We start from the raw sequence: 23,492 nt of genomic DNA, 5'->3' as shown, positions 1-23,492 counted from the left end.
GTCGCTCTTGCAGCCCCACAGCAGCTCCGCTGCTGTACTCTCACACAGCTCCCTTGGCTGTTCCTGCTGCAGCTCTGACAGCCTCGTGCTGTCTCGCCTTCTCGTTGCTCCTGCGACTCTTGGCAGCCACCTCGCTGCCCCTCACACACAGCCTTACTGCCTATCTCTGTCTGCAGCTTTACACCTCCCAGTAGCTCCCTACTGTTCCCAGGGTTGGCTCCCGCTTCTGACGGTGCCCCCTCGGCTCGTACGCCCGCGTGGCCCCACACCTTTCCATTCACACCCCGACTGACTTCTCCTTCCGGTTTACGCGCTTAAGGACCCCCTACCTTTCACCCACGTCACCTGGCTCCGCCTCCTCGTGACGTCACATCCGGAAGGTCGCTTTCGCCCGCATTACACCACCCTCCCCCATAGAAAAAACCCAGCCGACCTCGGCTGAACAACACCAAAGCGTAATGCGGTGAACCGACCTTCCCCCTTAAAGGACACTAAGCATGCAATATAACAACAAGAACAACACACAAGTAACATCGACGAACGTACGAAAGCATGCGATAAATACGACGGCAAGAACAAGAACAATAACAACATACAATCAACGAAACGTAAGCGATTTGGAACGAGTGCGGGTCGCCGGCCCGTCCCGGACGGTCGGCGGCCCACTTGTAGAACGGGGACGCGATGGAACACGAGAAATGACAGGGGGTAATTCCCCTGCTGCGATTGGAAGTCCACCGACATCTCGTGTCCCTGACGAATCAGTCTTGGTCGTATTCCGCGAATGCGCCTGCAGCGGGGTCGGAAGGGTCGCCGGGCTTGAAGGTACCGCAGCCCTGGCAGGCGCCCTCCGAACAGGCCCACTCCTCCCCCGCGGTGTCACGGTCGGCCTGTCTGGAACAGGTACGACAGGCGCTCCAGCAAGATCAATGGACGCAGGCGGGGAAGAGTCAGAGTCAGCAGCAACAGACCCCGGCAAGGCAACATTGGGAGATGACGCATCACGTAGGGGAGCAACATATGGTTTCAACCGCGACGTATGAACAAACCAACGGCGAGAACCAAACTGAACGCGCGCCGACTGTGGATTGGGAACCTCAATGAGGCGCACAGGACCATGCCAAGGTTTGTGCAATTTAGGAGAGGTCCCCGGCCGCACCTGCGGGCAATGGAGCCAGGCCAGGTCTCCCACCTTCCAGGGGCACTCCCCCTCAGACCGCCGAGCATACCGCTCGTTCCGGGCCTGGGCTTTGGCCGTAGCCACGCGGGCGTTTTCCCGCGCCTCCGAAACCCGGCGAACCGTGTCCTGAATGTATTCAGGGAGTGGTTTACGAGGTCCCTTCACCCCAGTACCCAATTGCACATCCACCGGAGGCACGTTTTCCCGACCATACATAAGGTAAAACGGCGAATACCCTGTAGCCGCATGGGGCGTCATCCTGTACGCCGAAAGCACTCCGGGGATGTGCAGATCCCAATCCGATTGCTGTTCACTCACAGTATGGCAAAGCATGGCAGACAATGTCCTGTTCAGCCGCTCAACCATACCATCCGTCTGCGGATGGTATGGAGATGTCCGTATCTTCTTAGTCCCAAGGCCTGCGCACACTTCAGCCAATAATTTTGAAGAGAAATTTCGGCCCTGGTCCGTGAGGAGTCTCTCCGGCGCCCCCTTGTCCATAATGTACCCAAACAAAAAGGCGTCGGTGATGGCCGCGGCCGACTGATCGGGCAACGGCCAGGCCATCGGCCAACGGGAGAGATACTCAACCCCTACCAGCAAATATTTATTTCCCCTCGCTGATGGTGGGAAGGCTCCCAATATGTCCAGTGCCACCAATTCATTGACTCGAGACACCTGAATCGACGTAAGGATGTTTAGGCGGCTTACGCCGGGCGCATTCAGGGCACGCGCGCACGTGCCCTACGACATCTGTCGCCATGCCGTGCCAAAAATAATGACGTTGTAACGTCAACAAGGTCTTCTGCACCCCTAAATGCAATAGTGTGTCACAATGGAGAGTTCTAATCAACTCAAATCGCAAGGACGTTGGTACCACCACACGCCAGCTTTCCTGGAACCTTTCCTGCCACATAAGCAGACCATCTCGGAGAGCGGTTCGCGGCCCCACAGCCGAACTCGGACTCCCATTGTCCCTCATAGACCGCTTCCGCATGGACAACAACGACTCGTCCATCATCTGTTCCCGAATCCAGACAGACCGTGGCAGATTCAAAACCCCATCAGTCGGTCCCGGTTCCATCGGAGTATCCGACTTCCCGACGGCCAACGTAAGCGGCTGAGGGGGGTTCAGAATCGGCGAACACCTATGCGTCCCCGACGCACATTTACAAGGGGCGCGCCCTGGTAATCTAGAAAGTGCGTCAGCGTTCGCATGGCGCACTCCCTTCCGATGTTGAATTTGGAAGGAAAATTCCTGCAGCGTGTCCAACCAACGTGCCCACTGTCCCGATGGCTGGTCCATTTTAAGCGCATATTGCAAGGCCGCATGATCCGTACGCACAATAAAAGAACGACCGTAAAGGTACGGTCGAAATTGCCGTAGGAAAAAAACAACCGCAAAAAGTTCTCTACGAGTGACACAGTAGCGTGTTTCCGCAGGCGACAAGACTCGGCTACCATACGCCACGACGCGCTCTACGCCCCCTTTAGACTGTGATAATACCGCCCCAATACCTGTGTCACTCGCGTCCGTATCAAGAATGAAAGGGCGATCAAAATCGGGATAATCCAATGTCGGGGCCGTAGCCAATAGATCACGCAGACTCCGAAAGGCCCCCTCTTCCGGCTCTCCCCAAACAAATTTCCGTCCTTTACCCGTAAGGAGATGCAAGGGCCTCGCAATCGTCGCAAACCCCGGCACAAATCTTCGGTAATACGAGGCAAATCCCAAAAACCGCCGAACATCCCCTACAGAGGCCGGAGTCGGCCATTCCCGGACACACGCCGTCTTTTCCGGGTCCGTGGACACCCCCTCTGCACTCACAATGTGCCCCAAATAACGGACGGACCGTTGCAGTAGGTGGCATTTCTTTGGTTTGAATTTCAAATTGGCAGAGCGCATCCTCGTGAACACTGTCTCCAGCCGCGTTAAATGTTCCTCAAATGTGCGGCTGAACACAATAATATCGTCCAAATATATAAGACACGTCTCCCACTGCAACCCCGTCAAAACGAGCTCCATCAATCTTTGAAATGTAGCAGGGGCCGCATTCAATCCCATCGGGAGGCAGTTGAATTGAAATAACCCCTGCGGCGTACGGAATGCGGTTTTCTCCCGTGAGGACTCGTCAAGGGGAAGCTGCCAAAATCCCGAAGAGAGGTCCAGTGTGGAAAAGAACTTAGCCCCCGACAATGCGTCAAGGGAGTCGTCCATACGCGGCAGGGGGTACGCATCTGCCACCGATATCTTATTCAATTTCCGGAAATCGACACAAAATCGCAAGTTGCCATCCTTTTTCTTAACCAAGACCACAGGAGCGCCCCATGGGCTGTTAGATGGCGATATAATGTCCGCAGCCAACATGTCTTCCACCGCTCCCCGAACGTGTTCTCGCTCCGCTGGACTCATCCGATGCGAATTTAACCGAATAGGGGCAGCGTCGCCCGTCTCAATGTGATGGGAAAGCAACGATGTGCGTCCCAAATCCAAATCGTCGGAGCTGAACACATCCGAATACATCAGCAACAATTTACGCAGCGCATCACGTTGCCCCACGGACAGGGAAGAATTTTCGTCACATAAGGTAGCGATCCAACGATTATCCGAACCCCTTGGCTCGGAAACACCAGCGACCACTCCCCGGCGATGCGGACAATCGTGCGTCGCAAACGCCGTAGTGGCATGTGCCACAACCGTACCGGCCGGAACACGGATGTTTTCCACCCCCGCATTAAGCACCTGTAAAACCGGTAATTGATCCGGCCGGACGATGGTCTGTGCCCCAACTAACGCCAATCCCGTTGTTATCGTGGCGGATGGTGACAACAAGACCCCTTGTGCTCCTAGCCGATTGGGCAGGGGCTTCCGATACCGCAAGGGTATAAGCATCTGTGAACCAGGTGGGATGTCCACAGATGCGACGGACAGCGCCTGCACCTGTACGGCCGAAGCAGGTCGCCCCCAGGGCGACGGCAGAAACGAGATTCGACGGCCCCCCGGCAATTCAATACAATTCTCATTGATTTTAATCAAAATGGGCATCTTAGCCAAAAAATCCGTGCCTAGTAAGCAAGGAACCGCCAAAGATCTCGATATTAACACAACGCCCGAAGCCGACACATCACCTATAGATATCTTAGCATCCACCTGGCCCACGATACCCATACTACCCCCGTTCGCAGCGACGCAAGACCCATAAACCGGACGCACAGCCCCCGGCGGAATGCCCAACAGATGGAAAATGACATCCGATATAATAGTCGCAGACGCTCCCGAGTCGACCAAAATGCGCACGTCCACACCTTGTATGGACCCCGGTACAGTGGACGAACCCGTAGCGGCCGCGACAACTCTCCGTGCCAATTTGCGCCACTGCGTAACTGAATGACAAGGCCCCGTCGATGGCCTTTCTTTAACAACAACAATAGGATCGCGCAACAAAGGTGGTGGGTGAGGTGTAAAGCCTTGCCGAGTGTCTGGTGCGTGCCGACATGCCTGTTTCGGAGGTTCCTTGGTCGGCTTGTCCGGTGTTGTGGGCTCCTGCTGCGGCGGACCTGGGAAGCGGGCCCAGCAATCTTTGGCGTAATGGCCCCTACGGCCGCAGCGGAAGCAATCGGCCTCGTTGCGCCGAAGCGCAGGTCTTGCATCCCGGCGGCCCCGTCCCGATGGCGTAGCGCGCGGCCCCGGCCATGGAGAGGAGGCAGCCGTCAGCTCCTGTGGACCCCGCTCATCCGGCACATAGATCGCCCTTGTGGGGTCCCACCCCATCGCGCCTCCTTCCTTGACGGGCCCACCCGTCCATGCCGCCACTTGCTTCCAGCGACGGAGATTAAACTGCGCATCCAGACACTTTGCTGCCGCCCGGGACGTGAGCTTCTCATGCCCACACACAGGCATGGGGATCCCCAGATCCCGAGACAGCTCCAGCATTTTCCCCAATATGAGAGGCTCGAGCAGATCCTGTGGCGTGTCAGGATATGCTGCCATGGCCAGCTCCAACACCGCACCCCTGAACGCCACGGGCAATTCTTCGGGTGCTCGTTGTCGTTGAGCGAATCGCCGATGCGCGTCGTCAGGTGGCTCATAGGCGTCGGCCATTTCCTCAAAAACTCCACATAAAGTCTTCTTCTTATCGGCCGTTATGGAACGGAAAAATCGAACAGATTCGTCGTCCAGTAGAGTCGGCAACACTTCCAAGGCCTCCGCATCGGTCCATCTTGCTGAACGAACCGCCGCCAAAAATCGGCAGGCGAAAGCGCTCCAATCGCCCCCGATAGAGAATTCCTTAACTGTAGTAAGGTGGCGACTCCGACTCCTCTTTACGCCGTCTTCCAATGATGGTTGTTCGGGAGGCAAATTCAAAATGGCGTCGGCCCGCGGCGTGGCCAAGATGGCGGTTTGGCGCCGCGGAGCGCGCAAGATGGCGTCTTCTTGCCGCGTGGCCAATGGCGGCGGCAGGGCAGGCAACGTGGCGGCCCGTGGAGCACCTTCTCGTTCCATCGTCGTCCTTGGCGTAACGAGGTGACATAGATGCGCCAGGACGTCCTTGAGTGTCTTCAGTTGTTCTGCCACCTGTTGCCATCTTTGGTCAGCGTCCGATGTTGTTGACGGACCCGCCATCGCGCCGACATCTTCCACGCCCGTCCCCGTGCTCCCCTCAGCAGGGCTCTCCTCCACCACCCCAGCAGAATCCGTGGTCGGAGGGAATTCGTCGTCGTCGGACGAAGAAGCCGATGCTGGCGCCGGGGGAATTTTCTTCCTTACTTGCTTAGACATGCCGTTTCACTTCTGACCCCAGTGTAATAAAAGACTTGACCACGATCTCTGGCTCAGTGTCCTTTATTCGGTCCGTACTGCGTTCCCACACGGCTGTCTCTCTTATTCTCTCTGTGCTGGTTCCGATGTCACTCCAGTCCACATCAGCAGCCCCGCTGCTGTTCTTGTCGCTCTTGCAGCCCCACAGCAGCTCCGCTGCTGTACTCTCACACAGCTCCCTTGGCTGTTCCTGCTGCAGCTCTGACAGCCTCGTGCTGTCTCGCCTTCTCGTTGCTCCTGCGACTCTTGGCAGCCACCTCGCTGCCCCTCACACACAGCCTTACTGCCTATCTCTGTCTGCAGCTTTACACCTCCCAGTAGCTCCCTACTGTTCCCAGGGTTGGCTCCCGCTTCTGACGGTGCCCCCTCGGCTCGTACGCCCGCGTGGCCCCACACCTTTCCATTCACACCCCGACTGACTTCTCCTTCCGGTTTACGCGCTTAAGGACCCCCTACCTTTCACCCACGTCACCTGGCTCCGCCTCCTCGTGACGTCACATCCGGAAGGTCGCTTTCGCCCGCATTACATATGGAAGGGGCAACGCAGAGAGGAGGAACTGCAGTGGGTTTCAACAAAACTTCGCTTGGAATTGTTGATTAAAGCCCCGTCCGGTGGGGATATTTTGAGACGAATATATATTTTTATATCTGTAGGAATAAAACGGAAAAAAAACAGACCAAGTGGATTGCTAACCACATGCGGATATTAACGGCTCGCATCTCTACGCAGACCATCAGGTCAAATACTCTACAACGCGTAATGTTCATTCAAAATGTGGAGGGGGAAACCGAAGGACCAGGGGAAAAATCCACACGACCATGGGGAGAGAGACATGCAAACTCGAATTATGCAGGCGTCAGATTCGGGATCGAAGCCACGACCTCTTGTATACCTGGCGAGGTAGTAATTCTAGATTTGAAGCTTTCGTGACTGCAAGGATCCATATTCTTAGGTTTTTTCGGTAAAGTCACGGAGGTAAAAAATAAAAATAAAAATTAATGAAAGTAAAATAAAAATGAAATAAAAATCACGACGTTTCGGAGGCAACACAAGCTTCCGTCCTCAGGCTTCCGTCTCCACCTGAAGACGGAAGCTGGTGTTGCCTCCGAAACGTCGTGATTTTTATTTCATTTTTATTTTACTTTTATTAATTTTAATTTTTTACCTACGTGACTTTACCGAAAAAACCTAAGAATTTGAGGTTGTAATTATCGCGTGTGCAGGCGGTGCAACCACTGGTGGGGGGGGGGGGGTGGCACGTGCCCCCCCAATGATTCGATCGAAATCCTTAATTTCGATCGGATCATTGGAGTTTATTAGTAATAAATCGGCATTTTGCGACACCCACTGCCACCGTGTAGCATATTATTACGTACCAGGGACTCTATGAGATGATAGGACAATAGTCTGATTCCATAATTGGCAATAAGTAACGGCAAAGCGGTTATAAGTGACTCACATAATTGTGCGCAGTTGCGTATACAGCGCACGACTTCACCTTCAGCGAGCGCGATGCCGATCACACAACGCGGTTCGAATTCGACCCTCGATCGATGGCTGCACCATCGCCGCACACGCGTCGAATAAAAAGCAAGTCCTTACTTACTAACAACTCCTCTATTATTTTTCACTGCTGGAGGGGTTGCCCTCCCTACCTGAAAATCCTGGCTCCGCCATTGGGTGCAACCGCACCAGGGCACCTCCAATTGGCGCGGTTGGCTAGGTATGTTGCAAAAGGAGTTCAACATACATACTTACGTATATACATGGCCCGTTCGGGGCAGACTACGATAAGCGAGGGAAAACGTAAATGGGTACATGGTGAGTGCGCAAACACCAGCTTCGGGGAGACAAAGACGGTGCTCACCACCCACCCCCTTGTGTGCCATGCTGGCCGTTATAGGTGCTCGTGAACAGCACTTGACCCAACAGTCTATTCGTGGCGACAGCGTGGGCTGACTTCTGCCGGCAGCGGTGCCATCGCCAATGCCGTCCATTGCACAACGAGGACGCATGCCATCCACCGCTCTGTAATATGAGAATATATCCGGCTCACTGACGTATCACACCCTGTCATGATGATTGGCTCTGCCGGTCCTGGTTTACAGCCGATGGGGGGAAGCCTGGGGGCGTGGCCCTGACGTGATGGAGAGGTGACAGCTATAAAGATTGGTTCTGCTGGCTTTGGCCTCAGCCAATGGGGAGATGAGTCAGGGGCGTGGTCCCGGGAGTTGACGAGGGAGCCTAGAAGATTCGACGCAGGCTAACGAGGATTGGCTGAAGCGTACCACGTGACCCGGGTATTAAATAGGGGTAGAGAGGAACGACACGTGGTCAGAACGGGAACCAACGGAGGAAGGAGTCACGCGAGAGCGGGGCTCCGAGTTGCCACGTGGCAGTGCGTCTCTCTCGGTCTATCTGTCCCTTCACGTTGTCTATCAGCAGTGTGAAGTAGATGTAACCCAAAGTGAATAAAAGACGGATTCCAGAAGTCGTCTCAAAGAGTCTTATTACAGCTATATGCCGCTTGGGCTGTGTATGTGGTGTTGCCTCGCGATTCACGAACTTGATGTATTCGCGATTTTTGGCTGTGCGCGAATCGCATCTGGAACTCTGCACGACTGACTGTGTCGAGAAGAGAGAACGTGAGTGGTGAGATAAAGTGAATAGAGAAAAAGTGATGAGAAATAAAGTGACGAGAGATAAAGTGACGAGAGATAAAGTGACGAGAGATAAAGTGACGAGAGATAAAGTGATGAGAGATAAAGTGATGAGAGATAAAGTGATGAGAGATAAAGTGACAGAGATCAAGTGACGAGAGATAAAGTGATGAGAGATAAAGTGATGAGAGATAAAGTGATGAGAGATAAGGTGATGAGAGATAAAGTGACGAGAGATAAAGTGATGAGAGATAAAGTGATGAGAGATAAAGTGACGATAGATAAAGTGATGAGAGATAAAGTGACGAGAGATAAAGTGACGAGAGATAAAGTGATGAGAGATAAAGTGATGAGAGATAAAGTGATGAGAGATAAAGTGACGATAGATAAAGTGATGAGAGATAAAGTGATGAGAGATAAAGTGACGAGAGATAAAGTGATGAGAGATAAAGTGATGAGAGATAAAGTGATGAGAGATAAAGTGACGAGAGATAAAGTGACGAGAGATAAAGTGATGAGAGATAAAGTGACGAGAGAAAAAGTGACGAGAGATAAAGTGATGAGAGATAAAGTGATGAGAGATAAAGTGATGAGAGATAAAGTGATGAGAGATAAAGTGATGAGAGATAAAGTGATGAGAGATAAAGTGATGAGAGATAAAGTGATGAGAGATAAAGTGATGAGAGATAAAGTGATGAGAGATAAAGTGATGAGAGATAAAGTGATGAGAGATAAAGTGACGAGAGATAAAGTGACGAGAGATAAAGTGACGAGAGATAAAGTGATGAGAGATAAAGTGACGAGAGAAAAAGTGACGAGAGATAAAGTGACGAGAGATAAAGTGATGAGAGATAAAGTGATGAGAGATAAAGTGATGAGAGATAAAGTGACAGAGATCAAGTGACGAGAGATAAAGTGATGAGAGATAAAGTGATGAGAGATAAAGTGATGAGAGATAAGGTGATGAGAGATAAAGTGACGAGAGATAAAGTGATGAGAGATAAAGTGATGAGAGATAAAGTGACGATAGATAAAGTGATGAGAGATAAAGTGACGAGAGATAAAGTGACGAGAGATAAAGTGATGAGAGATAAAGTGACGATAGATAAAGTGATGAGAAATAAAGTGATGAGAGATAAAGTGACGAGAGATAAAGTGATGAGAGATAAAGTGATGAGAGATAAAGTGATGAGAGATAAAGTGACGAGAGATAAAGTGACGAGAGATAAAGTGATGAGAGATAAAGTGACGAGAGAAAAAGTGACGAGAGATAAAGTGATGAGAGATAAAGTGATGAGAGATAAAGTGATGAGAGATAAAGTGATGAGAGATAAAGTGATGAGAGATAAAGTGATGAGAGATAAAGTGATGAGAGATAAAGTGATGAGAGATAAAGTGATGAGAGATAAAGTGACGAGAGATAATGTGACGAGAGATAAAGTGACAGAGATCAAGTGATGAGAGATAAAGTGATGAGAGATAAAGTGATGAGAGATAAAGTGATGAGAGATAAGGTGATGAGAGATAAAGTGACGAGAGATAAAGTGATGAGAGATAAAGTGATGAGAGATAAAGTGACGATAGATAAAGTGATGAGAGATAAAGTGACGAGAGATAAAGTGACGAGAGATAAAGTGATGAGAGATAAAGTGATGAGAGATAAAGTGACGATAGATAAAATGATGAGAGATAAAGTGATGAGAGATAAAGTGACGAGAGATAAAGTGATGAGAGATAAAGTGATGAGATGAAGTGACGAGAGATAAAGTGATGAGAGATAAAGTGATGAGAGATAAAGTGACGAGAGATAAAGTGAGGAGAGATAAAGTGATGAGAGATAAAGTGACGAGAGAAAAAGTGACGAGAGATAAAGTGATGAGAGATAAAGTGATGAGAGATAAAGTGATGAGAGATAAAGTGACGAGAGATAAAGTGACGAGAGATAAAGTGATGAGAGATAAAGTGACGAGAGAAAAAGTGACGAGAGATAAAGTGATGAGAGATACAGTGATGAGAGATAAAGTGATGAGAGATAAAGTGATGAGAGATAAAGTGATGAGAGATAAAGTGATGAGAGATAAAGTGATGAGAGATAAAGTGATGAGAGATAAAGTGATGAGAGATAAAGTGATGAGAGATAAAGTGACGAGAGATAAGGTGACGAAGGATAAAGTGATGAGAGATAAAGTGACGAGAGATAAAGTGATGAGAGATAAAGTGACGAGAGATAAAGTGACGAGAGATAAAGTGACGAGAGATAAAGTGATGAGAGATAAAGTGGTGAGAGATAAAGTGATGAGAGATAAAGTGATGAGAGATAAAGTGATGAGAGATAAAGTGACAGAGATAAAGTGGTGAGAGATAAAGTGACGAGAGATAAAGTTAGGAGAGATAAAGTGACGAGAGATAAAATGAAGAGAGATAAAGTGACGAGAGAAAAAGTGACGAGGGATAAAGCGATGAGACGCAAGATAGGTTTTCGTCGGCCAATATCATTATTCGTGAAGCTTGCCATTCACGAGCATCCCAGAAAACATATTGCTAGCGAATAACGAAGGGGCCGCCGCAAATGCCGTCGATCGATTTGACGAAGCGGGATTTCACGAAACAATTCATCACCGGTTATCGCTGGGCCATCGACACATCATGAAAAATTTACTCAACAAATACTTCATCTCGACGAACTTGCCATTCGCCATTGATGGGGACCGCCGTTTGACTTCAATCACAATGAAACCAATTAGCCGAGCTGTCGTGAGCTGAAGCCATAAATGGGCGCAGTGGAGCACTGGATGCATTGAGGATCTCGCCATCGCGGTGGCTGGGAAATGTTAACTACCTCGCCTGGTATACACTATGTCGTAGGGTTCCATACTGAACTTGACTCTTGCTGTATATTTGCAGTGTGCGTGTCTCTCTCTCATCATCATCACGGTGGCTAGGAGATGTTAACTACCTCGCCTGGTATACACAAAGTCGTAACGTTCGATCCAGACCTTCACGCCTGCTATATATTTGGAGTGTGGGTGTCTCACTTTCTCATCATCATCACGGTGGCTAGGAGATGTTAGCTACCTCGCCTGGTATACATGAGGTCGTTGCGTTCGATCCAGACCTTCACGCCTGCTATATATTTGGAGTGTGGGTGTCTCACTTTCTCATCATCATCACGGTGGCTAGGAGATGTTAGCTACCTCGCCTGGTATACATGAGGTCGTAGCGTACGATCCAGACCTTGACGTCTGCTATATATTTGGAGTGTGCGTGTTTCTCTCCCCGTAGTCGTGCGAATTTTTCTCAGTTTTTTTCCCCTACACATTTAAAGTCAACGTGCCCTTTGAATATTTGGCAGCGACTATACATTTGCCCGTGATGATAAGCCACTTCTTTGGGCTATCATTTGTGATAGTCAGATCGCTTCTGAATTTGAGCTATACAGCTTAGTGGGCCTTACCTGGAGCTTCCTAGTTCAGTTGGTCTTCAGTGGTAAAATAAAATAGTTTATTTTATAGCGTGTGTGCAGCGTGTGTGTGCCAAAAACCTCCAATGGTCTATTTTACCTTATATGTCGCTCTGTGGCTGAGCAAGCGATATGTCAGACCGCGGAAATGCCGATGATCAGCTGGGTTTGCAACGGAGCCAGGTGAGGGCCCATTAGGAGTCATTCGTTTCTTGCAAAGTCGGCGGAGATCCCCGCCATGTTTGTTTGTTGTAGTACAGAGTTAGACTGATGGCCTTAATCTAAGTTGTCTTGTGGTTGTTGTTGTTGTTGTTTGACTTGCATCCCACTGGGATTTTTGCACACAGCGTTGGTGTATGGTGCTTTTCCTGCAATATTTTGATGTCTTTTCTTGGATTTCCTGTTTGCACTTAGTCACATATTCGCTTTAAGATGTTTTTTGTTCATGTTTTTGTTTTTTGTTTGCACTCGATTCAAGAGCCGAATGGCTCACAGGGCTATACCTAATAAATGAACTTGAACTTGAGGTCAGTATTATTCTATAAATCGGTGGAATATTAGAATCTATCCTCTGACTAACACGCAACATTATTCTTTAATCGCCGCGCGAAGTGTTTTGCACCGTATGTAGCCGACCGTGCTAATCGGAGGTGCGGATCATTGGTAAGATTTTCAGTTTTAAAATGTGTTATTTCAACCCTTCTTCATTATATATTGGTTGTTCCTGTTACATGTGTATTTTTAAACCCGTGTATTTTTTCTTTTCATAGCAATGAGTCAGGAAATATCTAAGTCATGCTGTTTCCAGGCTGCACTCTCCAGACTGGCTAAAAAACTCAATGAAAAAAATACATCAATCATCAAAATTATTTACAAAGAGGGAACACACCCGTAAACATGGCACATTGGGCCAATGTTGGTCCAATGTTGGGCCAATGTTTGGCCAATGTTTGGCCAATGTTGGGCCATTGTTGGGCCATTGTTGGGCCATTGTTGGGCCATTGTTGGGCCATTGTTGGGCCAATATTGGACCAATGTTGGGCCATTGTTGGGCCATTGTTGGGCCATTGTTGGGCCAATGTTGGGCCATTGTTGGGCCATTGTTGGGCCATTGTTGGGCCATTGTTGGGCCATTGTTGAGCCAATGTTGGGCCAATGTTTGGCCATTGTTGGGCCATTGTTGGGCCATTGTTGGGCCATAGTTGGGCCAATATTGGACCAATGTTGGACCATTGTATTTAACGTGTCGCCGTAACGTTCGCACTCCACGTCGCACCACCGAAGCCACTTACGTGGGCACATTGCAGATCTTCTTGCGGTACCAGGTCTTGCAGGAGGAGAAGTAGCGCTTCTCCGTGCCCTCCATCTCCTGCACGGCGCACATGTTGGGCCTGGCAAAGGGACGGGAGCACAGCACGCGTCAGCGAGAGGGAAACCCCCCCCCCTCCGAAGAGGTAGGGACGGCCTTTGTTTGCAAGCTCACGTTCAGTTTGCACGTTTTTGCCACAAGTAACGTTTGCTTAATGCAGACTTGATGCCTTGCACAAAAAACGGTATCCAGTATTCGGTGTTTGAACACATTGACGCCTGTTTTGTTGCCCGAAAGGGGGTAAAGCCTATTGTTATTTTTTATTGGGGTCCATCATTTTGATGATGCTGCCAAAGACAAGGTTCACCGCGGATTATTTGGCCGCTCTCGCAGCCAACAGCTAAAAATGCCTGCACAATGGTGTGCGACTATGGAAGTGCCGCACGAAAACGTCGTTATGGAGCCGACTGTCAAAATACAGGACTTCTATCTGTCGCAGAAACTAAAACAGTTTTTATTTTATTTTACCAGGTAAGGCCGACTGAGCTAGTATACAGCTCTTTTGAAATCCTTTATATTAAGTTCACTTGCTTGCTTGCTTAGGACCGTGCAAATCCTTCGGTCGTTTTTTAACCCATTTCCCGTGATCCAATCGAGCTGACATTTTGCACACAGACTCGTTGTGCGTGACAATTTATTTCGTGAATTTTTTTTTCCAAAATGTTCCACTTTTTAGGAATTTTTTGTTAAATATTTAATTTAAAATACCAATGTGATAAAAATGAAACTCTTACTCAAGAAAAACAGAAATGAATAATAAAATAAAACCGATGCCACGCATGTAAAGGATTTATAGTGAAAAACGTTGTTTTTACGGGTTAATTTTTCAGAATCGACCTGGCTATCACAAATGACAGCTCAACGAAGTGGCTCGTCATCACCGCGTGGAAATGTATGGCAGTCAAATACTCGTGAGCCAACGATGTCGTCTCTAAATGTGGAGGGGAAAAAAGCGGTCGGGCTCGGAGACAAATCCACACGACCACGCGGAGAACACGCAAACTCCAAATATGCAACAAGCGTCAGGATCGCGATCGAATCCACGACCTCCTTTAAACCAGGGGAGGTAGTTAATATCTCCTCGCCACCGCAGTTGTCAATGTGTATATTGCACAGTTACTTCGATAAAGGAGTAAAAACAGAACTTGAGCAACACACAATAGCACAACGGGACTGCAATTCACTTGATTTGGAGCTTTCGTGACTGCAGGAATTACTATTTCTCTTTCTACATGACTTTACCGAAACAACCAAAGAGTAGGGACTGCAATAGTTCCCATTATCAATAACTGCCCCGGCCAGCTGTCTCAGTGGCAGATGGAGCGGCTCACAATTGGAAGGTTGCGAGTTCACATCCTGGTCTCGGTGGGTAGACTCAGCCATTCATCACTCCATCACGCAAACTCCGGTCATCCTTGCAGCAGCGGCTTTCGGCTAACACGTCGAACTAAGACGGTCACCACATGGCGCGCTTTCAGATGCGCTTCTGCAACCGTCTGGAACGCTCTTCCTTTTGATATTAGGACGCCACCTGAGTCAATGCACTTTTCAATCATCTAGATTGAAAACTCATTTCTTTACAACTGCTCTTTACGCTTAGTTTGCTGTCCTCCCCCGGCCCACAGCACGCCCAATTAGCGCAGTTGGCTACGTACGGGTGCGAGAAAAAGTTCAGCGTACATGCGTACATGCGTGCGCAAGGATAGAATACAGCCTGTGGAAAAGCCAAACAACCAGCATGCACCACCAAACGTCCCGCTTCGCCCACCCCAGAATTTCCTGAAGCTTCAATCCTGAGAATTCATCGCTTTTTGTGTTGACAGGGAAAGACGAGGCAAAGAAGTCGACGCTGGCTTCAGGCGAGGCTCAGAAATCTGAAACGCGAGCGGGGGCTTAAGACGCGATGACATCGCTGAGCTCATCCGCTGGCAAGCGGGGAAGGTTAAGCCACATGTCTGCATCAATTACCGGTCCAACAGCAATCGTCATTTCTCTCTCTCTCTTAGTCTTCTTTTTCCAAAGTATCTTCCAATCGGCATCACGTCAATGGAGTCAAGAAAGATTTCCACTTCCAACGTTCACAAGCTAGAAATGCACCGCGTTGTTTTCAGAAAGTGCCCCCAGAAGATGACGTCATAGACGTTATTCCTTCAGAAGAAGCCGTGCGGTGGTGGTGGCTGTGCACGTGGCCGCCTGCAATCCAGCACTGTGTGGGTGGCAGCAGCAGCGAGGGTTTCCTGGAACACCGCAGCACAAATGCTGTGTGAAGTTCCCCTTCCCTCGTGGGCATCAAAAAGGTGACATAACCCTGGCGCACCAGAAGAAGGTGGTTACGGAAAAAAAAGTCTACAGAGACGCTTCTACTTGCGAACATTCAACTTACGAACTTTCAGAGATACGAACAAAACTGTCCGTATGCCCAGTTGCCTGTTCAACAGCCGCGCAATAGATGGCGTCTACATCTGCAGAACGTGAAAAGCGAGTGGCATCTACATCTACAGGAGATTATTTAACTTTTCAAGCAATTCCCCGTGTTTAGCGTACACGTTCAGAATCGACGGGAGTAAAGTTGGACTGACGAACAAATCGACTTACGAACAACCCTCAGTTATACCTGATGATGATTGCTTGTGTTGCAATCGAAACGTCGTATGCTAGTATTTAATTTATAATTTTCTCTTTATACGTGACTTTATCGAAAGAACCAAAGAGTAACCCTCTGGAACCTAACTCGTCCGTAAGCAGAGGGGTCCCAGTACTCCACCCGTTCCATCCGTTTGGGATGCAGCGTTTCCCCATCGCACCACGTGGGTTTTTCTCCAGGTGCTCCAGTTTCCGTCCACATGCGAGCTGCCCATTCATTGGCCCAACAACATGCAAATATATTGTTGGTTCTTTCGGTAAAGTCAAGTAGAAGGGAAATAATAAAATAATATAAATATAAAACAATAAAAATGCTCACGACGTTTCGACTGCGACACAAGCAATCATCATCAGGTGTGAAAATTTGAAATAAATAAAGTAAAATTTTGAAATTCACCATCGGCTCCATCACATTCCAGGGCCTCCTAAACCTTAGATTTCACCATCGGCTCCATGACATTCCAGGGCTCCCAAACCGTGGATTTCACCATCGGTTCCATGATATTCCAGGGCCTCCTAAACCGTGGATTTCACCATCGGCTCCATGACATTCCAGGACCTCGCAAACCATGGATTTCACCATCTGTTCCATGCTATTCTAGGATCTCCCAAACCCTGAAATTCCCCATCAACTCCGTGATATTCCAAGACGTTCCAAACCGTGGGATTCACAATCAGCTACATTATATTCCAAGACCACCCAAATCGTGCAATTCACCATCAGCTGGCTCCATTATATTCCAGGGCATCCCAAACCGTGGAATTCACCATCAGCTCGATCCATGATATTCTAGGGCCTCCAAAACCGTGCAATTCACCATCAGCTGGCTCCATGATATTCCAGGGCATCCCAAACCGTGGAATTCACCATCAGCTCGATCCATGATATTCTAGGGCCTCCAAAACCGTGCAATTCACCATCAGCTGGCTCCATGATATTCCAGGGCATCCCAAACCGTGGGAGTAAAACGTTTATTTGCCAGTCCGAGGTTGTATTCACGACCACAGAGCAGAACACCACTCGGGCAATAATCTCCGACGAAACAAACTCAGCCTTCGTTTCAACAGAACAGCCGAGTGGCAGTGGTGGATATGCACGTGGCTGCACTGTGTGGAGGCAGCAGCGAGAGTTGGTGGATTGTGGTACACTGATGTTGCATGAAAGTCCCTTCCCGTGAACGTTTAGGAGGGTGCCATACACTGACTGGCTCGCCAGGACAAGGCAGTGCAGCAAGTGTAGACTAATCTCCATATGGGTTTTTTTTACTCTGGGCACTTCCATTTCCTTCCACTTGTTAAACACCCAGCAAAGTTGTTCGGTTAAATCCGCAAGCGGGTAGTCACAACCAGAGCGTTCGAGCCGCGGGAAGCCTCGCCAATAAATCGTCGACCGGCGCTTCCCCGTTGGGGCCCCGCGTGTCAACCCAGCGGGGGACTTCGCACTCCGCAAAAGAGAAGCCGGCAAAACCCAACCCGCCGCTCGCGTCGAACACGGCGGGGGGGGGGAGGTGCACCGTCGCGTGCGAAGGGCAAGCGAAGTTCCAGCACCGGTTTGTCGTTTCAATGCGCGCTCTTGCACGTGGTGCGGACCTGTGGCACCACAGGCAACTGCTGGGACGGGTGGGAGAGAGGGAGGGAGGGGGGCACGGCCACTCACCACGAGAGAGCAGCGCCCCGCCCACTCCAACCCCCCCCCCACCCCGAGCCCCCCCCCTGCCCCCCCACGAACGCGCGCGCTCACCCCCAGGGGGGTTCCGTGCTCTGTGCGCTAAAAGGCCCCGTGGCACGCGCTCGAGCCCCTCCCTCCCATCCCCCACCCACTTCCAGCCCCCCCCAACTCCAACCCCCCGCCGCTCCCCCCACCAATCCCCCGCCCCTCCCCCATCCTCCACCCATACCCCCGCTCCTCTCTCCCGCCCCTCCCCCCAATCCCTCTACCTAACCCGCCCCTCCCCCTAACCCACCGCTCACCTCCCACCCCTCCCCCCGCTCATCACCCCCCCCCCCTCTCTCCTCCCACCCACCTGTCCCGGAATGCGTGGGGTTTGTGGTTGAAATATTAGCAATAGATAGCGGCACTTATTCTCTATATTTGTAGTTCAGTTCCAACAGAAATCTAAAATTAAACGGCGCGGATGTCACCAGATGCTAACGATGATATACTGCGGGTTAGGAAAATATAAACTCGAAGCAAAACGCAGCAGTTTCCGACGTTGAGAAATCAATGGACGCAGGGGAAACTTTTCAGCTGAATTCATCATCGCTACGCCAGTGAAACATTTGTTTAGATACCAACTAAATTTAACACTTTTGTTTTTTTACCCAGGTTATGCCCACTGAGCTGAAATAGCTCTATTTCAGAAGAGACCTGGCCATCACACACGATAGCTCAACGAAGTGGCTTCTTCACACGTGGACATTTATTGCAGCCAAATGCGTGTTGATTCTAAATGTGGAAGGGAAAACCGGAGGACCCGGAGAAAAATCCACACGTCCACGGGGAGAGAGAGAGACACGCAAACTCCAAATATACAGCAGGCATCAGGGTTGGGATCGAACCCACGACCTCCTGTATACAAGGCGAGGTAGTTAACATCTCACCACTGTTAGAGAGACACGCAAACTCCAAATATACAGCAGGCATCGTCAGGGTCGATATCGAACCCACGACCTCCTGCACACCAGGCGAGGTAGTTAACATATCCTAGCCACCGTGATGATGATCATGAGCGAGAGACGCAAACTCAAAATATGCAGCAGGCATCAGGGTTGGGATCGAACCCACGACCTCCTGTACACCAGGCGAGGTAGTTAACATATCCTAGCCACCGTGGTGATGATGATGATGATGAGCGAGAGATGCAAACTCAAAATATACAGCAGGCATCAGGGTCGAGATCGAACCCACGACCTCCTGCACATCAGGCGAGGTAGTTAACATCTCACCACTGTTAGAGAGAGACACGCAAACTCCAAATATACAGCATGCATCGTCAGGGTCGGAATCGAACCCACGACCTCTAGCATACCAGGCAAGGCAGTCAACATCTCCTCGCCACCATGGCGTGCATTCAAAATGAATCGATCTCAATGTAATGAACATTCCATCCAAATGAACGTATAATTATAATTCTTTATAGGTGGGCGCTCTAGAGACCAGCATGCCGCGTCTCGTTCTGCAAGAGTGACCCCCGGCTCATCAAACAAACGAGGGGAAGCAAGAGACAAATTATTTCACGAAATATTTCAGTTTGGCAATGAGCTGAACATAAATCAGAACGCAAAGAAAAGAAACCGATCGCACCGCGTGAGAAATCCACGAGTGATTAGTCCATTGCCAACGATTGCCTTGAGTTTGAATTCATTCGCGTGACACATACCTGGGGCCGATATGCGTTTGGCACGCGATATTCCGTGACGATCAGCAGACCTCATTAGTAACGATCGCCTTCAGTTTAAAAAACGCTGATGTGGCACACGTTTTTTTTTGACTCGCAACCACTTCGTACGCCAACCTCCCCGAACGGGAAGTCCGGGAGACACACACACGATCGTTTATCACTTCTTTGTGGAACCGTTCAGACGTCTAAGAGCTTCTGGAAACAGATCCCTTGACCGGAGTAAGACTTTAGTGTCATCTCACCACAGCGGGGGCGCCGTAAATTTGAGATGTTAACTACCTCGCCTGGTGTGCAGTAGGTCGTTGGTTCGATCCCGACCTCGACGATGCCTGCAGTATATGTGGAGTTTGTGTGTCTCTCTCTCACAGTGGTGAGATGTTAACTACCTCGCCTGGTGTGCAGGAGGTCGTTGGTTCGATCCCGACCTCGACGATGCCTGCAGTATATGTGGAGTTTGTGTGTCTCTCTCTCACAGTGGTGAGATGTTAACTACCTCGCCTGGTGTGCAGGAGGTCGTTGGTTCGATCCCGACCTCGACGATGCCTGCAGTATATGTGGAGTTTGTGTGTCTCTCTCTCACAGTGGTGAGATGTTAACTACCTCGCCTGGTGTGCGGGAGGTCGTGGGTTCGGGAGCAACTCTAGAGAACAACTCTAGAAGTCGGAGAAAGCAGGACCACAGACGCATGGAGTTATTTCCTGCAATCTGCAGGGTGGCCACAGATGTTCTTTGATCCCCAATTAATTGAGCCCTCCCTTCGTTTGTTTGCCCTTTGCGTGTTCGTTTCTGTTTGAGAGAAACCCGACTCTAAACACGTTACGTGTTGGAGAATGAAATGGTGGTCACATGACATCCGGTCACCCTGTTCATCCTCCACAATAAACGCTTCACCCTCAATGTAAATAAAGATATTGCCCTTAACACTAACACGAAACGACATGGGTTTTTTCGCCAGCATCAGTTCGTCTTTAGTTTGTTGTCCTTTCCCCGAACCAACGATTAGCGCGGTTGGCTACGTACGGTGGTTAAGAAGTTTAACACACACGCATACATAGGCTCACACAGAAACCCATCGGCTCAGACAGAGACACATATACTCACACAGTGACCATAGACTCACACAGAGACACATGGACTCACGCAGAGACCCATAGACTCACACAGAGACCCATACACTCACACAGAGACCCATAGACTCACACAGAGACCCATAGACTCACACAGAGACCCATAGACTCACACAGAGACCCATAGACTCACACAGAGACCCATAGACTCACACAGAGACCCATAGACTCACACAGAGACCCATAGACTCACACAGAGACCCATAGACTCACACAGAGAGCATAGATTCAGACAGAACCCGGGTCACCAGGTTCGTAGCGCAGCGCGCTAACCGCTACACTACCGCCCCCCACACACGTGCATGCACACGACACACACGTGCATGCACACACACATGCATGCACACGACACACACGTGCATGCACACGACACACACGTGCATGCACACGACACACACGTGCATGCACACACACACATGCACACGACACACACGTGCATGCACACACGTGCATGCACACACACACGTGCATGCACACACACGTGCATGCACACACGTGCATGCACACACGTGCATGCACACACACGTGCATGCACACACACACACGGGCATACAGACACACGTGCATGCACACACACTCACGTGCATGCACACACACACACATGCACACACACGTGCATGCACACACACACGTGCATGCACACACACTCGTGCATGCACACACACACACACTCACGTGCATGCACACACACACACATGCACACACACGTGCATGCACACACACACGTGCATGCACACACACTCACGTGCATACACACGACATACACGTGCATGCACACGACACACACGTGCATGCACACACACACGTGCATGCACACACACACACGTGCATGCACACACACACTCGTGCATGCACACGACACACACGTGCATGCACACACACACGTGCATGCACACACACACTCGTGCATGCACACGACACACACGTGCATGCACACACACAGGTGCATACACACACACACGTGCATGCACACACACATGCACACACACACACGTGCATACACACACACACGTGCATGCACACACACACACACATGCACACACACATTCATACACACACACGTGCATGCACACGACACACACGTGCATGCACATACACACACATGCACACACACACACGTGCATGCACACACACACGTGCATGCACACACACATGCACACACACGTGCATGCACACACACGTGCATGCAATCACACACAAACACGTGGATGCACACGACACTCACGTGCATGCACACACACACACGAGCATGCACACACACACATGCACACACACACGTGCATGCATACACACGACACACACGTGCATGCACACGACACACACGTGGCTCCACGTCTAAACGCGTCTGTTTGGCCCCACGCCACCACGTGGAGCCGCGCTCGATTTTAGCTCGGGGGGGGGGGCTCACGCGGCACTCCACGGATGCAGGTGGAGATATTTTTTATTTATTTTAAATAATCATTAGCACGTTGCGCAAACGATCCAAGGACTTTCTCGTCATGGACACGTGAAAGAGATTTGATGATGATGCTGCTGATGATGATGAGGAGCGCACGTGCGCTCCACGTGGCGTTTGGCACAGCTGTGAGACACCTCCACAGTGGGCACTTCATCAGTCTTCTTGGTTCTTTCGGTAAAGTCACGTAGAAGGAAAATAAAAAAATAATAAAAATAAAACATAATAAAATAATTCTCACGACGTTTCGGCCACAACGCAAGCAGCCGTCCTCAGGTGAAGAACAGGTCTGACGGGAAGACAGCGTCTGAAGAACAGGTCTGTCGGGAAACGTCGTGAGAATTATTTTATTATGTTTTATTTTTATTATTTTATTACTTCCCTTCTACGTGACTTTACCGAAAGAACCAAGAAGATGAACCCCTGCAGTCATGAAAGCTTTAAATCGAAATTTAACGTCATCAGTGTTTCTGAAACTTTATCGCAGCCTTGCAACCCTTTGGTTCGTAATCGTTAAGACAATGTATGATGTTAATAAATGCATCGGGGGCCGATGAAATTAAGTAGGTTGTTGCAGTTTGTGTTTCGATGATTTACCTTCTAAATAAGTAATATAAAAAAAAATGTAAAAACACGCTTTAACACATTCCTGCGGAGGGAGCTGAAAGGAACGTTGGGTTGCTCGGTCAATGGCCAGGGTCAACGGCGGCGTGGTGTATTCCGCAAATATGGCCGACTGCGAGGGCGGGCACAAGCCGGCGTGAGTAGGTTAAACGTTGAGTTTTATAAGGGCACCACGGGGTGACTAGCCCCTCCCCACCCAGCCCCACCCCTCCCACCCCCCACGCAGCCCCACCCCCCACGCAGCCCCACCCTCCCCACCCACCCAGCCCCACCCTCCCCACCCACCCAGCCCCACCCTCCCCACCCACCCAGCCCCACCCTCCCCACCCACCCAGCCCCACCCTCCCCACCCACCCAGCCCCACCCTCCCCACCCACCCAGCCCCACCCTCCCCACCCACCCAGCCCCACCCTCCCCACCCACCCAGCCCCACCCTCCCCACCCACCCAGCCCCACCCTCCCCACCCACCCAGCCCCACCCTCCCCACCCACCCAGCCCCAACAAATTGACAGCTCAACGAAGTGGCTCATCATCGTGTGGACATTTGTAGCAGGCACGTAACTCTGAAGGCAGTGATGTTCGTTGCTAATTGTGGAGGGGAAAAACCGGAGGACCCGGTAAAAAATCCACTCGACCACGGAGAGAGAGAGAGAGACACGCAAACTTTAAATATACAGCAGGTGTCAGGGTCGAGATCGAACACACAACATCCTGTATACCCGGCGAGGTAGTTAATATCTCACCACCATGG

At 50.2% G+C, this 23,492-nt stretch overlaps 1 protein-coding gene across 1 annotated transcript in view; it reads right to left on the bottom strand.

Moving 5' to 3' along the window:
• LOC144736312 (periostin-like) overlaps nucleotides 1-23,492 on the bottom strand; it is a 124,972-nt gene that overhangs the window by 90,614 nt on the left and 10,866 nt on the right. The window contains exon 3 of the mRNA XM_078618960.1: nucleotides 13,413-13,511. Coding sequence (XP_078475086.1) covers nucleotides 13,413-13,511 — 99 coding nt within the window. The remainder of the gene's footprint in view (nucleotides 1-13,412; nucleotides 13,512-23,492) is intronic.

The sequence above is a fragment of the Lampetra planeri genome, chromosome 60, assembly GCF_965212315.1.
Source record: "Lampetra planeri chromosome 60, kcLamPlan1.2.h2, whole genome shotgun sequence".
Lineage (NCBI taxonomy): Eukaryota > Metazoa > Chordata > Hyperoartia > Petromyzontiformes > Petromyzontidae > Lampetra > Lampetra planeri.
This window is presented reverse-complemented; position numbering and strand designations above follow the sequence as displayed.